Source organism: Chrysemys picta, chromosome 7, assembly GCF_011386835.1.
Source record: "Chrysemys picta bellii isolate R12L10 chromosome 7, ASM1138683v2, whole genome shotgun sequence".
NCBI classification, from domain to species: domain Eukaryota; kingdom Metazoa; phylum Chordata; order Testudines; family Emydidae; genus Chrysemys; species Chrysemys picta.
In genome coordinates, this window is record NC_088797.1 from 17,715,403 (window position 1) to 17,740,598 (window position 25,196).

General features: G+C 42.7%; 1 protein-coding gene across 8 annotated transcripts in view; it reads right to left on the reverse strand.

The window, feature by feature from the left end:
* RAD18 (RAD18 E3 ubiquitin protein ligase) overlaps positions 1 to 24,767 on the reverse strand; it is a 122,795-nt gene extending 98,028 nt beyond the window's left edge. For 6 of the 8 annotated variants that reach the window (XM_042849887.2, XM_005288495.5, XM_024105008.3 and 3 more), the window contains exons 1-4: positions 24,628 to 24,767; positions 23,557 to 23,638; positions 17,068 to 17,129; positions 15,182 to 15,252 (exon numbers count right to left, since the gene is read on the reverse strand). In XM_042849887.2, coding sequence (XP_042705821.2) covers positions 15,182 to 15,252; positions 17,068 to 17,129; positions 23,557 to 23,638; positions 24,628 to 24,675 — 263 coding nt within the window. In that variant the 5' untranslated portion in view covers positions 24,676 to 24,767. Of the gene's footprint in view, positions 1 to 15,181; positions 15,253 to 17,067; positions 17,130 to 19,306; positions 19,442 to 23,556; positions 23,639 to 24,627 lie in introns of those variants that run through there. The other 2 variants (XM_065550840.1, XM_042849888.2) reach the window with 2 other exon arrangements.
* Between the last annotated feature and the right edge of the window lie 429 nt (positions 24,768 to 25,196).

The window sequence follows — 25,196 nt, forward strand, 5'->3', positions numbered from 1 at the left end:
TCTCAGAGCTGCTTGTTTTTGTGCTGCACTTCTTAGAGAGAGGCAATTACACCCCCTAAAGGCAACAGTGAAACTAACAGGAATCAGGTCAATTTCATTCTGTTCAAGATTGGGAAAGCTTTGAATAGTAGCAGAGGCAGCCACTGGTGCTACTTGTAGACAATAACTCATCAATTGAGGCTAAAGAAATACAGAGTAGTGGACACAGGTATTTATTTTGCAACTACCTGAAAACTGAAGGAAGGCCACAGGAAGCCACAAAGGGCAGAACACTTAATTAGCAGAGCCATGCAGATGTGCACACTGCACTCAGGGGCGTGGCCACAGGTGAGCCTGGAAGTGGGATGAGGTGGGGAATAGGTGGGGGCAGTGGGGTGAGGTGAGGGGTGGTGATGGGGGAGCTTGGGGCACACAGGGCTGCTGCGGGGCAAGGCGCCTCTCTCACGACCCCAGCCCCGGGGCTGCTGCAGCGGGGCAAGGCGCCTCTCCCCCAACCCAGGTGCTGCTGCAGGGAGAGAAAAAAGTGTGAATGCAACAGATATTTTTGAGGTGGCATAGAAAAGGAGAAATAAAATATAAATGGAATAGGTAGAGAATATGAGGTAGGAAAGAAAGAGAAAAGGATAAAATGAGAAGAATGTCACTAGGGACAACACAAATGCACCATAATCTATTATAAAAATAAAGGGGGGAAATGGTGTTAAGTCTGGAAGGAAAAAGATTTTTTGGTTTGGGTTGGGTTTTTTGCAAAAACAAGAGGAAGACAAGTAAATTACATTTTTAAATGTATCAAACTGGCTGGCAATACGTTACATTATATCAAAGTAAACAGCATACAACTGTTCCAATCCTTTAAAAACGGAAGGGAACAGAGGTATCGGGTATTTATTTTTATTCTTACTTGAAGTTGCAGGATTAGTATCTTCAAGCGACAGATATAAGCCTATGCCTACTGGCATTCTGCATCAATAACTCAAGAAACAGTCAGGGACCGTCTCAAAAACAATGTCATTACACAAGCGCAGTCTTTTGATAGAATGTCAGGGTTAGAAGGGACCTCAGGAGGTCATCTAGTCCAACCCCCTGCTCAAAGCAGGACCAATCCCCAGGCAGATTTTTGCCCCAGATCCCTAACTGGCCCCCTCATGGATTGAACTCACAACCCTGGGTTTAGCAGGCTAATGCTCAAACCACTGAGCTATCTCTCCCCCCAATAGATGCCTCTGTATTCATCCTCTGCATTACCTGAGGATTTCTCCTCCTTGGTAAAGATTATGACTGTCCACTCAACAGAAAGTTCCCATTAAAGAAAGAACAAGTAACAATGTCCAATTCGAGACATTCTTATACTAGGCCAACTAGTTAGACTATTTTTATTAGTTGTTTAAGGTGCAGCAACTACACAAGATCCTTTGGTTGGTTGGTTTTTTTAAACCCATACTTCTGCCACCAGGTGAATCTGCAATACTACTAGTCAATGGCTCTTACATTAATTTAAGGACCACATTAATGTAAGGACACAGTTACCACTCTCACTGAACCTGTTAGCCCATGTACCATTGGTATAATTGCAGCAGCTATTTAAGAGACATACAGAGAAGCCAAAGATCTCATTCTGATTTCCCTGCACTACAAAATTTAACCTTACCATGGCAAATTCACATTTACAATAGTCCCAGGGCACGGTGAACTTCTACAGCACAAACAAGAGAGTCAAGAGCAATTACCTGTGGCAACAACAAATGTTTTGCTGTCTGCTCTCAAACAGATGTGGTCTAAGTTTCTACTGGTGAAAGGATTGTTAGTCCATGACAGACATGCAATACCAGAAAACACTAGCTACTGTTGTCACAGGACTAAATTCAGGAAAAATAAGAACTAGCTGGTTCTGAACATAGTGAAATTCACCTCGTGCAGAGTGTTTTTATGACTCACTTATGCTCCCTGTTAGAAGCTTACATGGGGGGTTAATTTCATCCTAAAAGATCAGAAAACTATGAGACAGTATATCCATTTAAAGCCTTAGGCATCAACAAAAGAACATTATAATTCATGTATGGGAGACTAGGACAAGACAAGTGCAGATCACTGCACAGTAATCTTCAAATTAAGAGTAATATGCTGAAATTGTGTGAGATTTGTCATACGATGGACTGCTACATCCTACATCAAAGATGCAAAGAAATTAGACACCTATTATTCATAAATATTTAGGCACAATTCACTCCATCAGCGTGTCTTGCCAACGGCACAATTTTCGGGGAGGAGGTGAGCAGAATAAGGGGAAAGAAAAGAAGGTCGGGCAAGATGTTTTTCTTACGGTCACATAAAATGCATATTTCTTCAAAATCAACCATAAACACGTATTCACAGTCAGCAAACAGTCTTTTCAAATTGTTTTTTTATACAGAAATCGAGCCGGTACCATTCCCTCCACTGCAGCAAACTAAACTATGTGCAATTCAGATAACATAAAACAGATCAGAAAAGATAATCATTTGGTTTTGTAACACAGATCAGCTCTCTCATGTTATTGCTGATGATAAAAAACTTCTAATATGTTCTTATTAGTGAAATATCTAAAAGATTACCTAGTGGCCCATAACTCAGTTTTCTTACACGATAGAGCTGAATCTATTTCTCCTATCTTTTCAACTTATTGTTTCATGTCATAGATGTCACAGTCCCTCAACAAAACAATGTGGTTTCCTATTTAAAAAAATAACGGAGACAGGATTATATATCTTTACAGTTTGGAGAGGTTCCAGCCCATGGTTGACAGATGTCTGAATTAAATTCACTCTTCTGATCAGCTTACCGACTCACCAAACTTTAGACTGATAAATATTAGGAAAAGAGTAAAATATCTTTCCAGGGAAAGATCAATATACCTGCCTACAGCTTGTAATGTCTCATTTTAGTAAGATTATAAATTCTACCGGAAAGGGATCATCTTGTATCTCAGTGTACAGTGGCTAGAACAATAGGTCCACGATCCTACAGAAATACAACTAAGAGATACTAAGGTACAGACAACTATCCTGTATGCAGTTTTTGTTAACTCCAGCTCCCATCCTAAAAATGTGTTCTGGTATAAAGTAGGCATCAATGCAAGGGACAATGATTGGGGTGGGGGAGGAAGAACACAAATTGCTTCTAAAAAATAAATACAAAAACCTAGTTTCTCTATCAATAAAATGGGCTAAATTCTATATTAACTATAAAACCTGTCTAAGAGAACCACATATTTTCTTAAGGAAGACAGAAAAAGAAGCTTGTATAAACTCATTTCCTCTACTGAAATACTAATACCACTCCTCAAATAGTATTGGATAAAAATATAAATATATATAATAAATATAAATATAATATAATCTAAAGGATATATATATATATATTCTTCAAAAATTACATCAATTACCCAAACTGAACTGTGAACAACAATCAAGTATATTCTCAGAGTTCTCTCTCATGTTGAGTTAGATAATGAAGACTTAAAACAGACTTTTTAAAGACATTGATAACCAAACTTTGGACTACACACAATAGAAAGAACTTTACACCTTCACAATTCAGACATCCATGCTAGGACTACTATATTTTAACTTGTCTACCAAAACACAAATGGATCAGGTCAGTCTACACTTATTTTGTGGGAGAATCAAAATACCGTTACTAAATTCCAGAAAGGAGACAAAAGTCACACAATGGGATTTTCTGAGTCAAATGTTTTTTGAGAACATATTACAGCTACATTTAGCTGTGTGGTGACATCTAGTGGCTATATTTTGTGTGCGACGAACCAAACAACATCCCCAAAACAATGTCAAAATCTAATGAAAAGTCACTGGTATGTTTGGTTGTAAATACAATATAGCCCCGTTTACCTGAACCAACACTACTTGAAGCTTTCTTTATTATTAACTGTCACCACCTTCTCTTCCCATCTATTGAATCCCAGTTATTCCAACTTCATATTATCCCTAGTGGTTCTGACAATAGTTGCTCCAAGTGGTTTTGACAACTAGGATTATACTGCAGTTTCATTTGTCCCTCCAAACCAGGGGTGGGCAACCTTTTTGGCCTGAGGGCCACATGTGGGTGGGGAAATTGCATGCAGGGCCATGAATGTTGGGATGCAGGAGGGAGTGCGGGGTGTGGCAGGGGGTGCGGTATGCAGGAAGGGGTTTAGGGAAAGTGGTTGGGGCAGAGGAGAGCTGCAGGATGTATGAGGGGGTTCAGGGCAGGGGGTTGAGGTGCAGGAGGGGTGCGGCAGGGGGTTCATGGCAGGGGATTGGGGTGCAGGGGGTTGCAGGGTGCAGGGGGTTGCGGGGTGTGGCAGGGGGCTCAGGACAGGGGGTTAGGGTGCAGGAGGAGTTTGGGGTGCGGGCTCTGGCCCAGCACCGCTTACGTTGAGCAGCTCCGGGGTGGTAGCGGCACACAGCGGGGCTAAGACAGGCTCCCTGCCTGCCCTGACACCGCGCCACTCCCGGAAGTGGCCAGCATGTCTCTGCAGCCCCTGGGGGAGGGGAGGACAGAGGGCTCCGTGTGCTGCCCTCATCTGTGAGTACCTCCCCCAAAGCTCTCATTGACCGCGGTTCCCCATTCCTGGCCAATGGGAGCTGCAGGGGGCAGTGCCTGCAGGCAAGGGCAGCATGTGGAGCCCTCTGCCCACACACACCCCTGTTCCCCAGGGATGTGATGCTGGCCGCTTCCGAGAGCGGTGCGGGGCCCGCAGCACCATGGGGGTGGCAATCCCGCAGGCCAGATCCAAAGCCCTGATGGGCTGGATCCAGCCTGCAGCCTGTAGTCTGCCCACCCCTGCACCAAACCCAGAAGGCAGAAAGGCCAGATACAAGGCTACCATATAACTAATGCCAAGTATCAGAGGGGTAGCCATGTTAAGTCTGTATCCACAAAAAGAACAAGGAGTCCGGTAGCACCTTAAAGACTAACAGATTTATTTGGGCATAAGCTTTTGTAGGTAAAAAATCCCACTTCTTCAGATGCAACTGAAGAAAGCTTATGCCCAAATAAATCCGCTAGTCTTTAAGGTGCCACCGGACTCCTCGTTGTTTTCATATAACTAATGGTAATGCTCACTTTCTGTCACACCCAGATTTGTAAATTTCACCTAGAAACCGATTCAAGTGGTAAGTACTGGTTTGACGCAGTAAGATTGCATATTTGAAATTGCAAACATAATGCAAAGTGTATAAATTAAGAACGACTTTTACCCTCAGCTAAATTATCTATGATGTGTTTTATAATTTTAACACAGCAGCATATTATCCTATCTGAAAGGTTACAGCCTCATAACTGGGAAACCTTAGTTTGAGAATGTGTATGGTCTCTAGTTTTAAAGGTATAAAGAGGAGCCAAAAAGATCTGTAAAAAATCAACATCTCACAACCTTTCACTGTTTTAACCCTTACATCTCCATCCCTCCTACTCTTTGTTTATTGTCATCTTCCTGTGTTATGTCTAATGTAGATTATAAATTCTTTAGGGCAGTGAATTTCTCTTTTGTCTGTAAATTGGTGTATATACTTATGGTTCCATGTAAAGAGCTTGCCCTGTCTAGGTGCCCAGTGGCAGTAGGCATAGCTTTAATAATGTCACACAATACCAGGGGAAACTTGTACAGAGCACCCTCTAAGATGCACAATGTAAATAAAAGCAAAACCAAACGAAATCATATAGCAAAAGTACACCACAAGTTCCTTCTTATATCAGGAGATCCTGGATCCCACTGATCATAAGCACATTTCCCTTGCACAAGTGTTTATGAGTGCGACGGGGTTTACTTGCCCCACATTGGGGCGGAAGGGGTTAAGGCAGCACTCTGAGCAGCGGAAGCCATGTCCCCTCGACCCTGCTGGGCATGCTCCAACTGCTGCTACAGTATAAAAGGGAACAGCCTAGCTCAGTCTGGGCTGACTGCTGAGGAGGAAGGATGCACCTTGCTGTCTCCAGCCAAGGAGCAGCCAGCATCCCAGACCGTGGAAGCAGGAGATTCTGAGACCCTTGTAGGTGCCCAGGTACCTGCAGACGCCCCAGGGAGATTGCAGTCACCACCCAAGGAGACTCCAAAGACACCCCGACTTCAACTACAAGAATCATGGTAGGAGGTAGCCCAGGGAGGAACTAGCCAGTGTCCCTGCAGCAGTCGGCGTGTTGTGGGCAGAATCCGTGCTGATTTAGTGGTGAAACCATTCGCCACTACCAGGGCCCTGGGCTGGGACCCAGTGAAGTAGAGAGGGCCTGGGTCCCCCTACCCCAGCCACCCACTTTGGGGGGCAGCCCAGCAAACCCCCTCCTACTGACTCTGCCCCTTGGGCCACACTTCCCCGCAGCCCAGGAGAGTCCTGCTGACACCGGCCATTGAACCACGCAGCCCTGAGGCTGAAGGCAGCCATACTGACTTAACCACTGCGCTACCACGCCTTTGCCCCATCCCTAGGGTGATGGAGTATACTTGCCCCGCAACAATGAGATAGCAAATAAAGAGAAGTGGGTGAGAACTCACTGCTTCCAAATAAGAATTCAGGAGAGGAAAATGGGTTAAGCCTCCTAGAGAACAATTACATGGGACCGATATAAATGTATGGCATGGTATTTATAACCCACACATACAAATTCTCCTGAAAGTGTACATCTATATAAAAAATTACAGCGCTTTCAAATGGCAATTATCTATCTATCTATCTACGGGGAAGATGGGGAGGGGGGAGGGGAAAGGAGATTTTATTTCCTCTCCTGGATAACAAGTATTCTTGACTAGGAAACATGGCCATCACCATCGGGGTGGTGGAGGGAGTTCTCTCTTTACCACATACATAAAGAACAATGATCACTTTCAGTTCAGACCAAATACATTTTCTGTTTATGTGATACACAAATTGACTGACCACCTTCACCCAAATGACTGCTATTATAGAATAAGGGCTTGTCTTCACTGCCTTCCTAGCGCAACGTATAACTCAAGTTTTGCCCCAACTCAATTCCTGTCCACACACAAAGATCTATCGCTCAAGTGAAGTGGTACCTGAAGTTCAAGCTAACTGGCCTATCAGGAGGCATGGGCTGAAGCTCCAGAGCAGCGTATGCTCTCACGAATAACGGATGAGGGATGCAGCCGGTTGAATGATGACAACCCACCAACTACTTCTCGAATCACTCTGTGTGACTTGAGTGCTGTTTCTCAGTTGGCTGCTCTCTCTTGAGCTAGAAGAGCTCAAGTGAAGTAACTTGACAGTATTAACTTCAGCTAATGGTTCTAGTAAAGACAAGCTCTAAGGCTGATGAGCTTTTTTTAACCACATCACCCCAAGTTTTTATTTCTGAGTAGTTTGGAAACCACTGTTCTTACTGCCAATGATGTAGCTCAGCACTGTTAACACATAAGGGAAGCATCAACAGCAGTCCATTTTACCCTCCAAGATCCACAATTTGTTTTCATGCCTCATTCAAAGAGTGGTAAATTTTGTCCTTAGAGCATGGTCCAAATAACCAGGTTGTGAGCTGGTGAAATCCAAGAAGGCTGGAGAAAGGCTGTTCTTCAGCCACAAAAGTAGCCTTAGGGCTACAATTGCCCCAAAGGGGGGCACTCCCTTGCCCCCAAAAAGTCCAGTGAATTGGCATCTAGCCTGCCCCTTCCCCCAAAACTCCCTCTCCTCCAGTCAGTTGCAGGGAGATCATGTGGAACACAGTTCTATGGGATGCAGTCTCCAAAAAGACTCCCCACCCAAAGCAGCTTCTTACGGTTTATCTACGCTACTGCTTAAGTCGATGCAACTTACGCCTCTCAGGGGTGTGAAAAACCACCCCCCTGTGCGACGTAAGTTACATCGACTTAAAGTGTCCTCCAGAGACACTCTCCTGACAACATAGCTTCCGCCTGTCGTCAAAATGGAGTAATTATGTTGCCAGGAGAGCACTCTCCCATCGATGTAGCGTGTCTTCACCAGATGCGCTGCAGCAGCACTGATGTAGTGTGGTAATGAAGACAAGCCCTCAGAATCCTTCTCATACACCTGTGCTGTGGAACTATACCAATTCAGAGCCCTCTATATCCACCTAGTGGGGCAGGAGTCACTGCACACAGTGGGCAGTTCGCAAACATTCAGAGGCCCACATCATCCTTATTAGGTCCCCCATCCTGCAAACACACATGGGCTTGAAGTTAAGCACAAACAGAAGAATTTGCAGGATCAGGGCCTAAGACTTTTTAGAATTATTATGGTTATTCCTTTCCATGCCCATGCACACTCTGACCTTGGAGCAGAAGCTTTTATTCAGCATTTTCCAAAATGTGCTTGCAACATTAGCATTTTCCTTTCCTAAAGGCCTGTTTAAGAGAAATATTTGAATTTTGTGGCACACACAATATTTATTTATTTAAGCCCTAAAAATGCTGAGCACCTGGGCTCAAACTGAAATTAATATAAGCTGCAGGTGCTTGGCACATTTGAAAGTCAGGCACTTGAGAAAGGTTTTCTTTTTCGGGGGGGGGGGCGGAGGGAGGAGTAGGAAAGGGTGTCTTGCACAAGCCACTGCAGGACAGAAACCGGCCCTGTGTATTATAAAATGGGGGTGTAAGAGCTGGATGAGCACAGTCCACATGCAGCAATATTCCCTCTGGAGTCACCTTTGGCTGCAGAGGAACTGCCATGTCAGGCCATAAACGAATGACTACTGCAGATACTTTCGTTTTTACAACTGCAGTCACCTCACAAGCAGTCTCCTAGCTCCTGCATGTGATTTCAAGATCACTTACAACTGATTAAGAGATTACTTACAGAACTGTAAGCCCAGTCTCAAAAATATGTAAATGTAAACTGTGTATCCCAGTGATGCATTCATTCTCTTGCATGCCTGAGAGTAACATACAGGAGAGACTGGTAGTCTTGAAGCAAACCAGGTGGTTTCTGTTCTTGCACGCATCAGCTGAGAGAGCTTTTTTTGGCAAGTATCATACACAACACCACCACATTAAAATTAAGCAAGACTCCCCACTAACAGAACAGATTTCTGGCTTAAGAACACCACTGCCCTGAGGAACCACAATTGCTTTGCCATATGCTTCTCATACTTTATTCAGAAGGCCTCTAAGGCACCCATTTTGTTTCCTCTCTGATGAACTGCCCTGTCCACAGCTAGCACTAAACATGTGCACAGCTTAATGACACTGCTCTTTATACATCAGGACAGAGCCAATCAGTTCCCATCCCCTTAAAGCTATATGCACATCCGTTTCCACACATCAAGGATGAATAACCATCCTTTCCACACACTAAACCACATGGGGGCGAGAGAAACAATCACATTTCTACACAGTAAGAACACTGTCTTTCACCAAGCCATTACAGCCCATCATCATCATTTCACACAAAGCTCTCTCCAACTAGGCTTTTCTATGGCCTGATCATAGCACTTAGGCTCCTTCAGCAATCTACCCACACATGGAGGTGACTGGGGAAACACCCTCATCCTTTGTTTCCCTATTGCCTTCCAAACACTCATTGGGTGTCCAACAATCAACTACCAGTAGTTATTGCAGTGTATCTGAGACCAGTTGTTCCTGTGCTTTCTAGCCATTATATTTCCATGAAGGGAGGCTACTCTCCTTTTAGCCACTGTATATCCTAAGCACTGTAAGGGCTCGTCTTCATTGCCAAGTGTTACCCTTAATTCAGTCCCATCCACACTCAAAACCCCTTAACTCATGACTGTGGTGCTTTTTGTCTGAATTGGCTGGCCCACACAGGGGCATAGCCTAGCACAACTTGTTAACTGCTAATATGGCCACTCTGTAAACGCAACCAATTCAGTGCTTCTAGTCCTCCAATACCTTTCCATAATACCCCCTTCTACTCTGTGTGCCAAGAAAAGACAGACAACTTCTCCCATAATTCACTAGGAAGAGTTCATAGAGCAGTTCAGCTTCCTGAGGCGCTACGAATCATGGGATATATCCCAGGAAGTCTTAGCACCACACGAGTGAGTACAAAATGGGCCTGGCCTATTTCCCCACCCTCACCCTTCTTGTCCTCAGTAAACAGCTGAATACTTCTGCACATACTTTCTAAAAAATATAAGGCTGAAAAAACTCAGCTTAAAAAGGTGAATTGGAAAATTATAAGAGTCTCAAAAGACATCTCAGAAAAGAGCTTAGGAATAGTAAACTAGTTAGCTTCTTTCTATTGTGTGTGCACAGAAGGACAAAGCACTAATTATTCATTAAAATTGGAAAAATGGAAAACAAATAAACTTATCCCTTTAATGAATCTGATGCAATTCTACTGCAGAGATTTGCAAACGAAGGTATTACTGAGGGCTTGTCTACACAGTGCATTAATCTGCACTGGAGGGGTGTAAATTCTAGTGTGCACTAGCATGACACTAATTGGCCCATGTAGACCCTGCTGGCACACATTAAAAGTTCTTTAGTGCACACGGATATAGTCCTATTTCACACTAGACTCTCTCTGGCGTGGACTAATACAAGATATAGACAAGCCCTTACATAATCTTCCAAATATAACTTTGGCTCAAAATTCAGTACTTCCACTAATTTAATGCATTTGAGGTCACCTTTCCAATTAAAATATTTTATGATGCATATTCCTATTCTATGCCTCAAGACACTTCCTGCAACCTGACAGTCAAAGAAAAATATTCATATTAGAAAGTGATTTTGGGAATTCACAGTAACCACAAAGGTCAGTAAGGAACAATATTCAGTATTGATGCACTACAAGTACACCTTTCCCCTCTGTGAAATGGTTTTTTCAAGGCTGTTTTACATGCTTCCCAGGTTAGTAGAGGATACTACTGTTTTAGGTCTACTGATCCAGCTCTACGTTGAGAAATTTCAAGTCACAAGGGGGAAGACTATTAAACCACTGTGAACTATAAGATTTATATTGATTCATCAAAGCAGTCAAAAGAAATTAAGGTTTAAGATTCAATATCATAATGGATCCAAGTCAGCACTGCTTGTTCCCTGAAAAATTAAATCCTAATAAAAAAAAAATCCATTTGTCACTAGAGAGAAAGTGCAAGCTCAAATATTGGAATTGTGCAATTTTAAATCTTTTTTAAAAAATTCAATTAAATCTAATTGCATCCCTGGACCTTTCTCAGGAGACAGACACACAAAATGAACAATATATCCTGTCATCATTTATGAAGCCAAACTCCTCATTGACTTTCAAGCAGGGGTCAGCTTTAAAAAAAAAAAAAAAAAAATGGCCCATAGCCACGTTTGCTTCCCATAATGAAGCATAATTAAAAAAAGGAGCAAAGAACAAAAACAATCACTTGCTATCTTACTCCTTTTATCAGTCTCTCCATTACCCTTTTGTTAGAGCAAGAAATCTCACACAGACAAATGCATCGACTCTGTGGTAAATTCTACACCAACTTGTGCCTCTTTTGCTGTTCCCACTATTCCGAGCTACAAAATAAATCCCTAAGGCGAACCAAGAGCAAAGCAGGAAATAAGGAAGATAACATCCAAGTGAAGGCATAATATTCCTGCAAATCTATTAACTAACTAGAAAAATTCAGATTTTAGGCTCCTTGGACAACTTTACATTTATTCTGCCCCTTAAGTTCATGTGAGAATTATCTTCTGAGTGAATAATCCTTGGACCTAGTTGAAATATTTTTATCAAAACATTTTTTCAACCAAAAAGATGATTTTGCTGAAAATGTTCATTATTGTTGAAATTTTCTATTTTGTTTCCCATGAAAACCTTGAAACCAAAAATAAGTTATGATTTCGGTGAAAAAATTTGTTTTTCAGTGTGTCATAAAAGAGACATTTTCATGGGAAATTTGGGGAATTTTTTTTTTTTTAATTTCTCACACAAAACTAGTACTTTTCTACGAGCCTTTTTAAATCAAAAATCTGCAGCCGGATTGAAATTAACTCCCTTTTTCTGTTTTAAAAAAAAAATTAAAAATTCACCCAGACAAGTTATAAAAGTAGTGTTGTTTTTTTAATCCATGGCTAAAAAGTACTATTCAAATACTTATTTAAATTATAGGTATTTGTAATACTATACTGTCGCAAAAGTGTATTTTCTCTTTTCCCACCCTCACTGTGTCAGAATAAACTCTAGGAGTAGACTTTCCAATTCGTCTCTGGATCACAAATTCTCCAACAAGAATGAGTGAAAGAAATAAAATTTAAATTCAGTGAGGTTTTTATGTGCCCTTCAGAGGCATCCCTAATGCAAGCTGGAACTTCATTAAGCCCCGTAAGTATGTAAAGCAGCTGCTGCCATAGGATGTGGCAATGTAGGTCTTCCCAGTCCATCTCCTTCTTCTCTTAGCATGGTAGACCTTTCTTTCTTCCCATTATTGTCTCAGGCATCTAACAAATAGCTCTCTCATGGTTTCCATTATATCATCTCTGCTTCAGAAGGCCTCTGTTTCTGTTCAAAAAAACACATCTGCTTCCACAGAATATCTGCAACATCACTCAAGTCTTCTTCAGAATAATTTTTTTACAGTTGCCTTTCACCTCTGAAAGGGACTTTTCTAAGCTGGTTCCAGGTTTTAGGATTTTCTAGACTGAAATACAAACCCTTTTGAATGAGTATCACTGCAACCTTCTCTCCATTCTGTGGTTCACCTGTGTTTCCTCATTTCTTTAAGAAACACAGCAATGATGTAAGTCTCCATGTCCAAAATTAACTCCTTACATTTAAGAAAAGCATTACTATTACAGAGAAAACCCATCAGAGTACTGCCCTGTCTTAATCTCAGTATTCAATCCCTTTCCCCAGTGCAATTGCCCTTATCTTAAAAGGAAATGGGTATATGTATATTGGCCTATTAATAAAGTTAACCTGTTTTGTTGAGGTTAAAAAAAGTAACCAGAGGCTTAAGGCCTCATATATATATATACGAGTTAGTAATGTATTTAAAAGAACAGTTTACACTATACAGGGAGGTCGGAAGTTCAGTGGAACCATTCAGGCAAATGAGCCTGAATCACTCACTAAAGAAATTACATTTAGGAACTGGAAGACAAGCAAATCAATGGAAACACAGTTCATTCTCACAACTGGCAAAAGTTGTCCAACTTTCATCAGCACCTTTTAATAAAACAGTCACTATAATCCTAAAATGGATTTGGCAACATCTCTTTCACAGAGGAAGTACCTTGTGCATTCTGACACTGCTTTTCACCTTGTCCCTGTACACTGGCTCCTAACATCAATCTATGACTCTGAAGGGTCTTATGGGAAATCAATAGCAATAGGAGCTTACAGGCCTTCCAAGGTGGCAGAGTACCTTGGCTGGCAACAGCAGCAGGACTAGTGAGTTACAGGAAATTTTCCAGAACCTGCTCTGCCTCACTGCCAGGTTCTCTATTACATTTTCTTTGTTAATGGCTGGTTGTGAGGAATCTCAGTGTTGCATGGTTATTTATGGCTTTGGTCTTCTCCTCTTTCATTTAGCAAATTACTAGCTGTTAGGAAAAGTCTGAGGTTCAATTGCATTATAAATCTCATTTATAATGGTTCCAAAAGAGTCTGAAATAGTATTCTGTTTATTCCACTGAACTTACGTTAGTAGTTAAAGACTAGTACAGCATCCCATAGGAAAATGAACTTCACTCTCAGCTTTTCATAGGCTTGTCATGTTTACAATTTTATAGATAATTATCATTTTAGAATCACAGTAACAAACTTTATACTAAAAAGAAGAACAGGAGTACTTGTGGCACCTTAGAGACTAACAAATTTATTAGAGTATAAGCTTTCGTGGACTACAGCCCACTTCTTTGGATGCAAACTTTATACTGTCACTCTAGCACACATCTATTTTAGCATTTCTACTGCAGTTATGACTCTTACAATCATTTTCAGCTAAAGACCATTCATTTACATAAACAGAGGAGCTTTTCTAGTATAGTATATGCTACAGAGTATGTCTGTTTGCAGATCTTACTATTTAACTACAATTCCAGGCATACCCAACACTCAATTTGTTATTGTCCAGTGCAATATGTGGCGGATACAATTATCAGTTTTGACTTCCAGTAATTACAGTACTGCTATGGGCTTCAAGCAAACCTGACTAGGATGGAGGTCACAGGTCAGAGTAGGGTGACCAGATGTCCCATTTTCAAAGGGACAGTCCTCGTTTTTGGGACTTTTTCTTATATAGGCGCCTATTATCCCCCCATCCCCGTTCTGTTTTTTCACAGTTGCTATCTGGTAACCGTAAGTCAGAGTAAACTGGAGTATAAAATTAATTAATTGAAGCACCATAAAGCAGCTGTAATACTGCTACCAACTATCTTACATACTTGTATAGAGGGCACCACTACAAAATATGAAGGGCCAGGTCCAAAGCCTACTGAAATCCACGCAAAGGCTCTCATAGACTTCAGTAGCTATTGGATCAGGCAAGTGCAAAGAATCCAAGTACGAAAAAGTAGAAGTAAATGTATCTTTATTTGTATCTGTGTTGGTGCACACAATGTAAACTGGAACACATTCCAGCACCTAGTATCTTTCACAAAGATTATTACACAGCCCAGGAGTATTTTTCCCAGTATTGCTTCGTAAACTGTGAACAAGTTCTCAAAATGGTCATCTGCCTCAAGTCAGAATGGTGGTCTATTTGGTTGAACAGAATGAAACTACGTAATCTGTAAAAATGGAAGAGCTAAACACCTCATCTCCCCCACCCTTTTTTATTTATTTATTTATTATTATTAAGACCAGATTATCTGCACAGCTATCACAATGATGGGTTCCTTATAAAAACCTGTAATAATAAACCATTAGAGACATCTTCTGCCTATACAAGATTCCATGGACTTCATCTATAACTAAGTATGCAAAATGCACCTTACAATCAGGCCCTTTTTTCCTAAAATTTGTCAATCCTTGTGGCATTTAGATTACAAATAAAACGTTAATCTCCCCACATACACCCATTAATCGATTCATTTACTATATGAGATACGGATGTGAAAAATTTTCAATAGTTTATTCTCTTTGGTTGCATTATGACACATGGGCCTGGGTTTCTAACGCAAAACACACACACACACTCACTCTATGGCATGCAGGCTTAGCTAAAGGAGTCAAGTGATGTCTATATTTCTAACCATGGAAGCATATGTAATATTTGAAAAATTCTGTTGTACCTTGCAGAATTAAAGTTTTTTACCAGCTCATCTAATATCCGGTTATTTTTCAGGTCAGGTTCTGTGACTGCCTACAAAAGAACAGAAGTAAACAGACAGTGTTCAAGCAAACATAATTTACTTCTCAGATGTGTGTTTCGGACACCACCCATACAACCACCACCCCTCAAAATTGTTAAGTCAAAAAAGTTGCATAAAAATGAAGTACAAATATCTTCTACTGAAAACCATCTAAGACCCTGAAATAAGTGAGTCTCGAAAATGTTAGGTAATACCCAGAAGTATAGATAAAAACAATACTTTGTTCCAAGACCAACCCCATTAACACTAGTCTCCAACAATGCTTTATTGTACCCAAGCTCCAATCATTTCGGAAGACAAAAGTAGGCTCCTAAGGATGAGATGCGAACATTAAGCAAGAAGGAGTAAACAAAGGAAAATGTCAGTCTGAATAATGATGGAATAAAAGATACAGATTATGGGGTAGTCTTCTGCATACATATCATTCTTTTAAAAGAACCTTCTTCTCTATTCTAATTTTTCTCCTGTGTTACCATTCCAGAGCTTCCTTTTCCCTTACTCATATCAATCAATGGGATTTTTAAGAAGGTAGACGGATGGATATAAAATGTGCAGTTCAGAAATATATACTGAAGAGTCTGCACTTTTTTAAAACGTCAAAAAACTGACAATATATTACAAATAGACCTTTCTAAATTCTTGCCTTGAACAGACTCATGCTTTAGGAATATGTAATGAAAATTACCTATATTTTGCCAGTACTTTTGAAACATTGTTTGTTGTGTTTAAGTAGGCTACCATTTAAAAACATCCAGTAAAACCCAACTGGCTTAAAGGCAAATCCTATCTTAAAGTCTAAGACAAATGGTCTTCCATGCACTTTATTAAGTGAAAGTCTTTCAGATAAGATCTTAATAAGAAAGTCCTGCCTGTGCTGCACGGTATTGCTGGTCCTCAGTGTTTTTCAGAAGAGAAGGGATTTACCCCAGTATCCATGGTCAACATCTACATGCCTCTGCTCCTTAGTATACTGCCATCCTCCACCCCAGAAGTGGCTGCACTACACATCTGATGAGTTGTATGGAACTCATTTAACAATATGAGTAGCAAATATATTAAACTACTTATTCTACACAATAGACACATAGGAATACACTTAATCTCCACTATGCAGAGTGTCCCAGCAGCATCGACAAGACTTAATTAATTAGAACTAGAATGTTAGAAAATGCTATCATGGGGGGGGGGGGAGGAGGAGGGAAATCAAAAAGTCACTTCTGAGTATACTCAATCTAAACATTCCATCACCAGCCACCCCAAAATAACGTGTACTCCTCAATTTAAAATATGCGGGGGGGGGGGGGGAGGGAATCCATCAAAAGCCATTTCTATTGGCTATAGGTTCTGTAAGAGTTTATTTTTTACTAATCCTAAATTCTGGATCAAATTCAACCTGACAGTGTCTCTTTAAAAGACCAGTAATGTGAACCATGGAATGATCAAAGATTGATGAAAATTCATTGTCCCTTTGGGGAATAAATGCAACATTTTCAAACTCAGGTGCCTACAAGTAAGTGCCTAAATCTGTATTAGACCACTTATTTAGGTGCCAAAGATTGCAATGACTTCAATGAATATTCAGGACCTCTGAAAAAAATCATGACACTTAGCTGCCTAGATATGGATTTTAGGTGCTCAACTTGAGGCTCTCTCATTTGAAAATACCAGCAGAGGTGAACAATATAAGAAGCAGTTCTATACATCTTACAATGACATATCTGATTAGACCCAAAGAGGAAAAAAAGTCTTAATACTAAAGATTTGCCCAAAACAATATATAAGAAAAACAAAACAAAAACACTTACCACACAACATGTTGGACATTGAGTTTTGTAAGACAGAAATTTGCGTATACAAAGGGAACAATCTGAAAAAAAAAAAATGAATTACATACCATATAATCAGAGTGTACTAAGCTAAGACGAACACACATTGTTGACAGTTTTCAGAGTGGTAGCCGTGTTAGTCTGTATCAGCAAAAAAAAAAAAAACAAAAAAAACCAAGGAGTCCCTGTGGCACCTTAGAGGCTAACAAATTTATTTTGGCATAAGCTTTTGTGGACTAGAACCCACTTCATCAGATGCATGAAGTGAAAAATACAGGAGCAGGCATAAATACCCCTCTGCCATGTACTTTGGCCAAACCAGACAGTCTCTATGCAAAAGCATTGATGGACACAAATCTGACATCAGGAATCATAACATTAAAAAACGAACTCTTCAGTCTCTCTGGTCACTCAATAACAGACCTAAAAGTGGCAATTCTTCAACAAAAAACTTCAAAAACAGACTCCAATGTGAAGCTGCAGAACTAGAATTAATTTGCAAACTGGATACCATCAGATTAGGCCTGAATAAAGACTGGGAGTGGTTGGGTCATTACAAAATCTAAACCTAATTTCCCCAATACTAATTTCTCCCTACTGTTACTCACACCTTCTTGTCAACTGTCTGTAATGGGCCACTCTCTTACCACTTCAAAAGTTACCCTTGGTATCCTGGTGTTAATTGATTTATCTTGTTAGACTGACCTCACACTTGGTAAAGCAACCCCATCCTTTCATGTATTTATACCGACTCCTGAATTTTTCACTTCATGCATCTGATGAAGTGGGTTCTAGCCCACGAAAGCTTATACCCAAAAAAATGTGTTAGTCTCTAAGGTACCACAAGGACTCCTTGTTTTGTTTTGTTTTTAAACACATTGCTGAGTAACTATATACATATATATATTAAATCTAGCAAAATGTGAACTAAAGTAATTATAGTCATACGTAAAAACAGAAACATTCAATAAAGAATACTATTCTATTTTAATGGAACCTTTACCAGCATATTTCAGCATTTGATCTCAGTCTGTGTGTCCATTTTAAAAAAAAATATTTAGCAAATATATCCCAAAGCAACATCAACTACTATTGCTAACATATCATAGTTTACTGAGCTAACCTTCAAGTTTGAAATAAACTACACTTCCTAGAACCACAAAATTCAAATCCCATCCAGTATATGCCAGGTTGCATGCTCCTGTCTTTTAGGGCCTTGTCCAAAGCTCACTGAAGTCAATTCACTAACTCCCATTAACTTCAGAGAACCTTCAATTAGCCATTATTTTTATCTTCCTGCTAAGAAATGATTAAAGGGGTAAGGGCTTGATCCTGCAATGCGCTGAGCACCCTCAACCAAAGCTGAAAGTTTACTTCAGTGGGAGTTGAGGATGCTTAGCATCTTGCAGAATTGAGCCTTCCAGAAGGGCTTCTTTGGATTAAAGGAGTAAGAAGGGCCTAGGAATTCCTGAGTTCCAATCCCAGCTCTGACAATGACTCAGTGCGTGGATATGGGCAAGGCACTTCGCTTCTCTGCCTCAAGTTCTCCATTCAGTAAAATGGAGATAAGACCTCCCTCACAGGAGTGTTTTTAAGTGCTTTGAGCATGTAAAGCTCCATAAGCATATGAGTGTTCTGTGTTACTGTTATGTAAATTAATAGATCTGATTAAGTTCTCTGCTGATAGGTTTTTATTCCCTACTAGCCTACTGTCAAGAAAATGTTCTGTCCTAGTTTTAACTCATGGACATAGCTTTCATTACACCTAAGTAAAGTTGATTAAACTTTCCAATAATATTGTAATTGCATTTCTTCTTGAAACAACTCTATTTTTAAGGAAAAATCTGTCAGAAGCATCACACACTGCAGCCCAAGTTATTCACAGATTGCTTTGGGCATGCAGCTGTCTAATAACAGCTGGAAGAGCACATCAAGCAATAACAATCATTAAAGATAATTTTAGCATGTACTTTCTTATTGTTCCAGTTAAATTTCCTGCACCTCTCTGTCTGCAATAGTCACAAGCACACCTACTTCAAAGTGCTTCTGCAATATACCTTCCTAAGGGCTGGTCTACACTAAAGCTGTAAGTCAACCTAAGTTATGCTACCTCAGTTACACAAGTTAAGTAACTGAAGTCGACGTAACTTAGGTCGGTAACTTAGAGCAGTATCTACTCCACACTATTTTGATGGGAGATGCTCTCCTGCCGACTTACTTCCCGCCTCTCGGGGAGATGGAGTACAGATGTCATCATCTGCCATTGACTTAGCTTGTCTTCACCAGACCCACCAAATCGACACCGCTAAATCGATCGCAGCAGTGCCAATTTAGTCATAAGTATAGAGACGCCCTAACACAATGTGAAAAGAACATTAGGGTTACAAAACCAAGCACTCAAAAGTTGGGAAATGCCAGAATTAAGGATGCCTGCACAAACTTAACTCAGCCCCATTGTGCATATGCCAGCACAGGGATCGGCAACCTTTGGCACGCGGCTCGTCAAGGAAATCCGCTAGGGGGCCAGGACAGTTTGTTTACCTGCCGCGTCCGCATATTCGGCCGGGCTGCGGGAAGCGGCGTGGGACAAGGGATGTGCTGGCCACCACTTCCCGCAGCCCCCATTGGCCTGGAACAGCGAACCATGGCCAGTGGGAGCTGTGATCAGCTGAACCTGCAGATGCTGCAGGTAAACAAACTGTCCCGGCCCACCAGCGGATTTCCCTGTTGGGCCACGTGCCAAAGGTTGCCGATCCCTGTGCTAGCATCTCAATACCAGCAGCATTGACACCACTGAAGTCTCCCTGGTGCCCGGTGCCAGAGCAACCCATAGCGCCCAGGAACAGCAATTGCACGGAAAGTCCTGCTTGGCCCCTGCAACCCTAGGGTAGAGCACGCTCAGTACAGATGTAATCTTCCAAGAATTTAGCTACCAAACTCCACCAAGACTCTACAGACTAGGTGCAAACAGATTTTCAGAGGTATCTGAATTGGCCCAACATGTACATTTTTTGGCACAACCAGCAAAAGGCACCACCAGGGCAACACCCTTGTCAAATTTCAAGCCCTTGAGCCAACGCATTTAAGCTACATAGCTTCTCAACAAACCAACTGTAATTTTTTTTAAACATGTATTTTTTCCTAATCTCATTCTTAGAAATAGCTAGAGCACTTTTTTGCTGAAACTTGCCAGCAAATTCAGCCTGAGGCAGACACCCAGCATGGAAAATTTCAACCAAGACAGTTAATATTTGGCAAAATCATAATCAACTGAAAACAGGATCTTATAATGGGAGATGACAGGTAATCTTAACTAAAGGCAGCACTACCAGCTCCACCTATAATCCCATCTACAAGACAACTTTGAGCCGTACTCCTGACTCTAGGTCTTGCTAATGTATTATTCTGAAAGACACTTCAGCAGTGAGTTGATAGAAATACACTCTTTGTAATAAAAACAATGGCATTTAAATCCACTAGTCCCCACAACAGACAGCTGCATTCTCAAAAAAACAAGTGGCTGTTTCCCAACAAACCTCTCAGAAAAATGACTGCCCAATTTACAACCTGCATTTGTGAAAGTGTCGGCTAGGATGTATAGATGAAAGACGGTGGTCTTTGCTCACTAAAGACAGTGGTTACCACTGAACCATCTAGTACAAGGCACCATCTGCGAGTTGTGATTTAGAAGCAAGGACACAACTAGAATTTTGCTGGGGAGGGGTGGGCAAGTTGCCTGCCGAACTGCCCCAAATTTGAGTGGCATTGCAACCTAGCACATGGAGTCACAACATCACTCAAATTTGACCTTGCCTCCCCTCTGCTATGCCAGCAGAGTAGGGACTCCGCTGTTACACCACCCAGCTGTGGTTGAAGGCTGGGGGAGGGAACCTGGGCCACCCCCTCCTTGCACCCGTTTAAAAAGGCTATACATTTTTTTTTTTAATTCCCATCAAGAACCTATAAGCTCTGCACTCTAGTAAATAATAAATGATCAGATCATAACTTTCCATGTGAACCACCACCAGAGAGGAATTTTTATGAGGAAACCGCTGCACCAACTCTCTACAGCATGCCTTGAGAACAGAGTGCAGGAAGGGGCTAGCTCCCTGCAGTAAAAACCACAGGACCATCCCCCAACCCTGATAGATCCTGGGGGAAATCACAAAAGGCAGGATCATGCACACTAAGGCTATGTCTACACTACCGCGGTAAGTCGACCTATGCTATGCAACTCCAGCTACGTAGCTGGAGTCGACACACCTCAGGTCGAGTTACCGTGGGGTCTACACCGCGGGGGGTTGACAGGAGGAAATCTCCTGTCGATTTACCTTACTCTTCTCGTCGGTGGTAGAATACACGGGTCGACTGGAGAGCGATCTGCAGTTGATTTGGCGGGTCTTTACTAGACCCGCTAAATCGACTGCCGGTGGATCCATCTCAGAGCGTCGATCCCTGCCATAGTGTGGAACTGCCCTAAGCTTCAAGGCCAGAGCTAAAGCTGAGGTATAGATTTGCACCCCCTTGGGCTCAATGCCAGTGAGGCTTCGTTGGAGTCAGGGTTTCGGGTCCCATTTAACACAGTTGTCCCTGTATGCCCTGGGACAGAGTGGAGAGATGCATGGAAAATTTAATACAGCTCTAGGCAATAAGTTCTATAAGGCCAAAAGGGGGTGGGCAGGAAAGAAATCTGCATAACTTTAGCCTCCATCTGTTGATGTACCACACAAGGGGTCCACTCACATAGGGCCCGATTCTGCAGTCACTCCACATGTAGAACTCCTGTTAATTCAAGTGAATAGAACTCCTGTTCAGAGCACGGCCACACACACCCCCCAGCTGGCTACTGCCAGCTGTGGAGCAATGAAGTGCATCCCCTGGCCTTGGGTGCAGCGTGCTCCAGCACCCCTCCCCTCCCCCCGGAATCCCTTATCCCTGCCTCTGCCACACTGCTGCACGCAGGGATAAGGGATCCCCAGGAGACTGTGGTGAAGTTTTGGGACTGGCTCCCATTCACTGCCCTCAGCGCATGCTGCCCAGGCATCTCTGCACACGCAGCCCCAGGAAGGGCCGGGGGGGCCCCAGAAGCAAGGGACAGAGGATGGAGTGGGACCAAGAGACTGCCTTGTAGGGAGGCGGAGTGGCAGAGCTCCTGGATCAGCACAACCAGGGGAGAGATAACGCCCAGCATCCTGGCCAAGCTTATTCTACTCCAAAGGCAATTTATTCCAGTGCTTAACCAACCTGACAGTTAGGAAGTTTTTCCTAATGTCCAACTAAACTGCCATTGCTGCAATTTAAGATCATTGCTTCTTGTCCTATCCTCAAAGATTAAAGACAACAATTTACCTCCCTCCTCCTTGTAACAACCTCTTATGTACTTGAAAACTGTTATCATATCACCCCTCAGTTTCTGTTCTCCAAACTAAACTAAATTATTTTTTTTTCCAATCTTCCCCCATAGGTCATTTTTCTAGACCATTATCATTTTTTTGTTCATCTCTGGACTTTCTCCAATTTGTCCACATCTTTCCTGAAACCTGGTGCCCAGAAATGGACACAATACATCAGTTGAGGCCTAATCAGCGTGGAGTAGAGCGGAAGAATTACTTTGTGTGTCTTGCTTACAACACTCCTGCTAATACATCCCATAACGATATTTGCTTTTTTTGCAACAGTATTACACTGTTGACTCATATTTAGCTTGCGATCCACTATGACCCCTAGATCCCTTTCCACAGTACTCCTTCCTAGGAAGTCATTTCCCATTTTGTATGTGTCCAATTGATGGTTCCTTCCTAAGTGGAGTACTTTGCATTTGTCCTTATTGAATTTCATCCTATTTTCTTCAGGCCATTTCTCCGGCTTGTCCAGATCATTTTGAATTTTAATCCTATCCTCCAAAGCATTTGCAACCCCTTCCAAGCTTGCCATCAGCCGCAAACTTTATAAGTGTACTCTCTATGCCACTATCTGGGGCCTGGTCTACACTAACCCCCCAATTCGAACTAAGGTACGCAACTTCAGCTACGTGAATAACGTAGCTGAAGTCAACGTACCTTAGTTCGAATTTACCACGGTCCAGACACAGCAGGCAGGCTCCCCCGTTGACTGCGCGTACTCCTCGCGCCGAGCAGGATTACTGGAGTCGATGGGGAGCACTTCTGGGTTCAATTTATTGCGTCCAGACAAGACGGGATAAATCAAACCCAGAAGTTTGATTGCCTGCCACCGAACCAGCACGTAAGTATAGACAAGCCCTAGGTGTCAGCTTAACAAGGGCCTTGACCCTCCAGCCCTGCAGGGTCCTGAGACCATAGGTTCAAGCCCTAGGTTAACATAATTGGTGTGTGGACACCAGGGGGGTTAGGCTCTCTAACAGAAGAGATGGCAGGATGGAATGAGAGTCAGGCACTAGTAAAGGATACATACATACACACACCCCCATAAAAATACTCCTGTACTTACAGTTATGTGAACACTGTGGTATGATCATTGCAATATCAAAGTAATCAAAGCATATCCCACAACGCAACAAATCATCCACTGCCTGAAATGGGAAAAATAAAGTTAAGGTCATTCAAAGGCACCCTTCAAGAGCTCTTCATCTGACTATACGTCTGATATAAGAAATAGCTACATTCTTTCACTCTCAGAAATTCTGTCCAGCAGTTTCCTAAACCCCATAGATGAAAAACAACAATCTCTCACATCTCTTGGGGATGAGTTTAACAGTTGCTTTATGTCAAAAGCTGTTACACTAAATGCCAACACAAATGCAAATTGTCACATAGCTATTCAGTAGCAGCTTGCTGAACACAAATTCAATAAACAAACTGAACTGAGAACAGCTTCCAAAATCAATTCCAATGTGTATACTTAATCTTTGGCACCTCTGCTGGAGCTCAAGGGTGAAAAGGGGGGAGGGAAAGGCAGTTCTTGCAGAAGCCCCTTCCCAAATGGGAGCTCTGCTAGCAATTCAATATTATCTGACATTCCTCCTGACAAACTCTCCCCATCCAGCTTCCTCCCTAGCAAAAATGGGGGCATGGGTCTTGTTGAAAGCAAAGGGCCTGCTCTGCTACCTAAAAGTTTTAGGAGGGGTAGGGAAGGTAAATTCCACTATAAGGCCAGCTGCAATCCTCTGATACTTCAGGTATCCCCAGGGTCACTCTTGGGAGCCCCCATCAATCAAAATGCCAGCCCTGACCTGTGGCCAGCTCTGGAGAACCACGCTCTTGATTAAGCATTTTAAGGACCCCACTCTTACGTATAAGGATCTCTGGACCATAAGTCTTTTACCACCCTCCATAAGCACCAATGGACGCGCCCCCCCCCCATCCCTTCCCCCAGGTCCTGCCCCACCCCAGTTCTCACTGGGCAGGCCCCGGGCCTCCCCCCGTCTCACCGGGCCAGTACCCCCTGTTGTCAAGGGGGGGCGGCTCGGTACACGCCCATACAGCTGGGATCCGCGGCTCCAGTGAGCTACCCCCAGCGCAGCGCCGGGACTGAAGCCCCAGGAGCCTCCCTCCCACTTACTTTCAGCAGGGAGAGGTTCTCCGGCCAGCGCGGCTCGGCCAGCGCCATGGTACCCACCCCAGGGCGGTCCAGCTCCCACCCCGCACGCAGCCGGCCCCAAATCACCCGCGCTCAGCAACCGGCGCGCGCATACTTCCGGCCCCGCCCCGGAGGTTGCTGGGAGATGTAGTTTCTGCCGCGGCTGCGCTCGGCTCCCCTGGCAGAGCTGTGGCTGGGCCGGCCAGGGTGGGAGCGGGGAGGCTTGTCCCTCTAGGAAAAGCTATATACCTATCTCATAGAGCTGGAAGGGACCCTGAAAGGTCATCAAGTCCAGCCCCCTGCCAGCACTAGCAGGACCAAGTACTGATTTTGCCCCAGATCTCTAAGTGGCCCCCTCAAGGATTGAATTCACAACCCTGGATTTAGCAGGCTAATGCTCAAACCTCTGATGGATTCCGTCTTTGCTGCAGTGTCAGCCTCCCTCTCCCAGAGACATTGCCAGGGCTGTTTAAAATACAGGGGCCAGCAGGTGCAATGGGACCCTCCCCTCAGGGATTTCCCTACAACCCCCCGGAATTTCACCAACACAC